At 39.6% G+C, this 5,545-nt stretch overlaps 1 protein-coding gene across 2 annotated transcripts; it reads left to right on the top strand.

Annotated features, from left to right (window-relative positions):
- The first annotated feature begins 352 nt into the window (after positions 1 to 352).
- LOC148033228 (protein NBR1 homolog) lies at positions 353 to 5,336 on the top strand. 2 transcript variants are annotated; one of them, XR_015691275.1, is made up of 8 exons: positions 353 to 608; positions 1,788 to 2,461; positions 2,612 to 2,747; positions 2,834 to 3,127; positions 3,202 to 3,351; positions 3,432 to 4,007; positions 4,133 to 4,312; positions 5,093 to 5,336. XR_015691275.1 is itself a non-coding variant. In XM_087681123.1 (7 exons), the coding sequence occupies exons 1-7, from the start codon at positions 591 to 593 to the stop codon at positions 4,256 to 4,258; spliced, it is 1,974 nt and encodes a 657-aa protein (XP_087537249.1). In that variant the 5' UTR covers positions 353 to 590; the 3' UTR covers positions 4,259 to 4,587. The 2 variants fall into 2 exon arrangements, 1 of the variants encoding a protein (XP_087537249.1); XM_087681123.1 differs by lacking the exon at positions 5,093 to 5,336 and having other exon boundaries at positions 4,133 to 4,587.
- The last annotated feature ends 209 nt before the right edge of the window (positions 5,337 to 5,545 follow it).

The raw sequence follows: 5,545 nt of genomic DNA, 5'->3' as shown, positions 1-5,545 counted from the left end.
CACCAATGATGGCTCTATAAGCAAAAACTCTATTCTTGAGAGGGAGCCTTAAGAGCCACAACTTTTCTAGGATGCCTTCCAATCTATTTGTAGTTAAGTTTGTTCCCAACTTCCCAGACTCCATATACTTTCTTATGTACCATTGAGTTGCTGTGTCGACTTCATGTACCTTCTTATGTACCATTGAGTTCCTGTGTTGTTGCAACTTGCATCCTTCTTATCTTTGCTGTGGATAGCATGTGCATAACGTGCTTGTTGTTCAGCCTTAGAGAGAACTTCTCGCCCTACATGAAGTCAAATTTTTAAAACGCAAGCACGTGTCTTATAATATCAAAACTTCATGTTAGGTTATGAAGTTGAGAAATCGATTGCAGGAAATGATAATACGCCTGGTCGCTAGTAAGCATTGACCTTCCGAGACTTATTAGCTTTGGGCGCGGCTTACAGACACGCGGCACAGAAAGAGACGCGCGCGCGCGCGCGCACACACACAGACTAAGAGTGAGAGAGGTTTTCTACGTGTGCCTGTCCCTCTTCGCGGGCCTTCCTCGTTCTTGATTCTGTCAGAGAAGCCGCATAATCAATTAATCATGGCTTATGTGTTCAAGGTATGGGATTCTTCATTCTATCTCAATAATTTCCTGCTATCTGATTCTCCTCTGTGCAGAAATTAATCATGGCTATCTTATAATAAGTAATCATGGCTATCATACAATAGATAATCATGGCTTGGCTTGCGTGTTGAGAGGTGAAAGAACTGTTGTTTAGATTGATTGCTGCAGCTTATGGGTTTTTTTAAAATGCGGTTTTGGATCGACTGAGTAGTAGACCCCTTGTGCTGTGCATCTGGTATTTGTGTTGTAAGGAAAGGGAACGGATCATGGGTGCATCATAGAACTCCATGACCCGAGAAGTTTGTGACGTTGTTCCATGTGGGAAGAGAGGCTCTTTTCCCCTGTTTTTCCCTGTAGTGTTCAATATCATGAGCTTCTGCTCGGGAGGCACTGCATACCTAGCTAGGTGCAGTTGGGGGCAAAGGGCTGCCCGCCCCCAAACCATGACTTTTTGCAGAAACATGGGGTTGCGTTGCTTGGCCCAATCCTTCCTATCTGCGATCTTTGTAATTATAAGAAGTATTTTTTTTTTCATTTTGGGGCTTTTTATTCTTTGCATTGTCTTTCTCTGTATGAGTTGGTGTGCAATGTTGATTCAGGTGAAATGTCTGAGGATGTCACACTTAACCCTGTGAATTAAACGGAAAGCCATATTAGTCCTGGCACTGGATTTGTACTTGCTATTGTAATTGTAAAAATCAAACGTTTAATCAAAGTTGCTTGTTATCTTGCTTCTAATTTCCAATGTAGTTCTGAGTTTTTTGTAAATTCCTGACTAGAAAACTGATTACCTGAAAAAGGTAGTAGTGAAGACTTTTATTTTAGATCTGTATTTGCTCTAGTTGATGTTTTAATGTGGCAGTATGACACGTCTTGAATATACATGATGCGTATATGATATTTTTGTTATCTTTGCATTATGGCATTAAAATTAGCAGCCTCAACCATCATTACAAACAGTGGTACTTAGCTGTTTGTGTTTGTGTGGCTTGCTTAGGTCAAAGCTTGTTGCCTTGATGTTCTAACTAACTCTTTCAATGAACTCTTTAGTCTATTGATATTTTGCCCCTTCTGATGATGGAGCTGCTTCAAATAATTTGAAATTGTGTTTGTGTTCTCGCCTCCTGATGATGAAACTGCTTCAAATCGTTTGACATTGTGTTCATGTGTCAGGTCAAGTTTCAAGATACTCTGCGAAGAGTGTTGATTGAGGAAGGGTACTCCGGGGAACCAGATCTTACCTTTAAGCAGTTGGAGGAGAAAGTCAGAGGCATGTTCAAGATCTCCTCCGGTGATAGTTTTGTCATCACTTACACTGACCAAGAAAATGATCCTGTAACAATGGGCAACGATCAAGATATATTTGATGCTTGTGTTATACAAAAGCTCAATCCTCTACGTTTAGATGTCAAAGTTGAGAATCTTAAGGGGAGCTCCTTCAAAAAGCAGGACGAAACCTCAACTTCAAATGTGTCTGTACTAAATGCAACTGAACAAGCCAAGGTACAGGGAGATGATTTGATTCAATGCGATTTGAAAGGTCCCATACCCAGTAAACTAGTTGATAAAGTGCAAGAATTATTATTTGATGAGTTGCCATCAGAGATGGGACCTCCTCAGGAAGTTTTCTCTAAGTTGGTTGAAGATTGGGTGAGAGCAGCGCCAGCAGTAGTGTCTAAGTATTTTTCTTCGTTAAGCACTCAAAAGACATCTAATGCTACAAACCCTACACCCACATTGTCCACAGCTCATGCAGCTGAAAATGCAGCTCGCATATTCCATAAAGGAGTGCAGTGTGATATCTGTGGAATGACACCCATTGTTGGACCTCGATTCAACTCAATCAAGTAAGTTAGTATCAAAATGTTTCATGTAAAATTTACACTCCAGCATTCATTGCGTGATTTATTCCTTAATGTGTTTGTGAATTAAAATATTCTCGTGGGATGTACTTGAATATTCATAAAGTGCTTGCTATTTTAATTTGTTTGTTACAGGAGGGAAAATTATGATATTTGCTCAAGTTGCTTCATGAACTTTGGGAATGAAACTGATTATCGGAAGATAGAGAGGCCTGTTTACTCTAGACGGCACAGTCATCATCATCACCATCCTCTCCATGGTGGCAGAATGGTAGCTCTGATCTTCTCATTTCACATAAAAAAGTTAATGGTTGTGGGTGTATTTGGTCCACTCATGGTATAACAGCATTTGTACAGGTAAGGCATTCTTTGGGTCTGCCAAATCCACATATGAAGCCAAAGCATGATCGACCAATGCGCTGTTCAGCTTACTGGAATGGAAATGCAGTAGGGGAGCATTACAATGGGAAATTAGATGCTCGGTTTGTTCAAGATGTCACAATCTTTGATGGAACTGAAGTTGCTGCTGGCACCACCTTCACTAAAATATGGCGCCTCAGGAATATTGGGACCCTTCCATGGCCTCATTTGACTCAGCTGGTCCATGTTGGTGGAGATATTTTGGGATCTGACAGGCCTGTAGTTGTGGAGGTATGCATCTGGGTAATGTAGGTCAATTTGCTTGGTTCTGATCTGGTTTGTAAATCACATTGTGGGTCTTGCAGTTGCCTGAACAGGGTTTAGCTTGTGACAAAGAAATTGATGCATCTGTTGAACTTGTGGCACCTAACCGGCCTGGTCGATATGTTTCTCACTGGCGATTGATGGCTCCTTCAGGCCAGAAGTTTGGTCAGAGGGTTTGGGTTCTAATTCAGGTTCTACTCTTTCAGCATGATCATATGTTGTTTCTATATTCAAAGTTTCAGTGGTAACAATATGTCCAAACATTTCCCAGGTGGTTCCACAAGATACTCCAATTGTGCCATCGCACGTATGGATGGACTCCAGTAACAAGCAGGAATGGTTGAATCAATTGGTTTCAGCAACTGAGTCCTTGACATTGGGCGCACAAAATGATGGGCGTGGTGATATGTTGAAGGTCCCTTCTGAACCGCTGCATTCTCCTGCTAAGGCAGTACAAATGGTTGAAGACTGCTCTGATGTGGTGAAATCTGATGCGGAGGAATTCTCTCTTATAGATAGGCCAGCAGAAGATTCTAACTTTGTGCAACAGTCCAAGCAGTCTTCACGTCCAGGGCCTGAAAATTTGAGTCGTATCGACCCATCGATGCCTGAGGATTCAAGTTATGTCACATACCAATTAGTTGATCCACCAATGCCCAAAAAATCTGACAACCAAGATGTAAAGCAGGAAGATACTTTTCTGGGGATTCTTAATGACATGGGCTTTACTCAGAAGGCTTTGAATCTAGAGCTGCTTCGGAAGAACAATAATAACATGCACAGGACAATTTATGATCTAGTGACTGGCTCGGGGTGGGATCATATGCTTGAAGACCTGCAGGAAATGGTAAATTTTTGAAAGTGTATTACTCACGTTTCTATTAAGTTTTCATAGCTTTGATTCTGTAATCCAAGTGTTCTCTATTGAAAGTAGTTGAGAGGTTTCTTTAAACTCATGTTGCAATGCTGCAGGGCTTTTACGACATGGGAACAAACCGGCATCTGCTGCTGAAAAACAATGGTAATGTGAAGCTTGTGGTGAAAGAGTTGCTGCAGATGCAGACCTTGGAGCAAAACAAACAACTCAAAACCTTGTGACAAGCTTTGAAGTTGTCAATCTGGAAGACACATCTTGAATTTGAATGCAACCTGGTATTTTTATGGCCTATTGTTCACTGTGAAACATGTATATATTGAGCACAGGTGACATCTGGGTTTTTGGAGGTTTAACCCATTGTTATCTTGTCCTGTCTTTGGCTGTATATATTATGCATACCTGTAAGCCTGTAATATCAATCTTCATTGATTTTGTATTATACTATAGTGCTGTAGTGCTCGGCACTTACATCATTGGCTTCATTACAAACAAAACCTAAAAAAGGCATCATTTCTGACTATAGGATTATTAAGTTATTTTCTTCCTATTCTCCATAGTATACTTTTTTTTGTCCTTGTTTCAAAGGTTATTGAAACTGTTGGATTGATCTGTGGATAGTTGATTTCCCATGTCTGCCAATATTGTTCCCTCAAACAATGCTGACTCCATAACTGTGTCAGAGAGCTTCAGTATTCATAGGATTCTTCTTATTTATTACCAGCAACTCTTCTTGTTTTCATCTTTTACCAGTAATGCCTTTAGGTAGTGATTGATCTGTGGATAGTTGATTTCCCATCTCTGCCAATATTGTTCCCTTAGACAATACTGACTCCATAACTATGTCAGAGACCTTCAGTATTCATAGGATTCTTCTTATTTATTACCAGCAACTCTTCTTGTTTTCATCTTTAACCAGTAATGCCTTTAGGTAGTGATTTTGCAAGTACCCCTTAAATTAATACTACATGCTTTGCACCTAGATTCTACCATTTTGCACCAGTTTTAGGTCAATGCTTTGTATGTTCTTTACTAAATTAGGGTATTTGGTGTCTTAGGCATACTTCATGTGGCAAGGGGATTCACAAAAACATGGTGTTCATCAATAAGAGGTACATTTACACCAAGTTCATAATGTGAAGACATCCATCTCACTTTAGCTTTACATAAGAGCAGCCACGCTTTGTGTTGCAATAATTGTTGGTCAGAGAGACTCCACAAAAGGCTTCATATTTCATTGTTGTTACCCACACTAAAAGACACTTCATACATAAAAAAGTACACTGGAGAATCCTATGCATGTTGACTTTTGTATAACTTACATTTACTTTTAAGTTTTGATGTATTGTATTGAGATAGTATTGAATATATTATAAATAACCAAATGGATTGCCCTTTTTCATGTTAATATTAATATGAATGATGATATCGATAAATGGTATTTATATTGTACTAAGCTTATTAATGTATATCAATATTAGTTATACACATACTTGCCACCCAAACTTCAT

This window comes from Lygodium microphyllum, chromosome 7, assembly GCF_053477565.2.
Source record: "Lygodium microphyllum isolate KBCC chromosome 7, Lygodium_microphyllum_v1.1.10, whole genome shotgun sequence".
Classification (NCBI taxonomy): domain Eukaryota; kingdom Viridiplantae; phylum Streptophyta; class Polypodiopsida; order Schizaeales; family Lygodiaceae; genus Lygodium; species Lygodium microphyllum.
The sequence above is the reverse complement of the archived record's forward strand: the minus strand, read 5'-3'. Positions and strand labels throughout refer to the sequence as shown.

What these genes read in the sequence shown, in the direction of transcription:
- LOC148033228 (XM_087681123.1), top strand. An exon ending in ACAGGCCTGTAGTTGTGGAG is followed by an intron (nt 3,128 to 3,201) that starts GTATGCATCTGG and finishes TGGGTCTTGCAG; the next exon opens with TTGCCTGAACAGGGTTTAGC. An exon ending in TTGAAGACCTGCAGGAAATG is followed by an intron (nt 4,008 to 4,132) that starts GTAAATTTTTGA and finishes GCAATGCTGCAG; the next exon opens with GGCTTTTACGACATGGGAAC.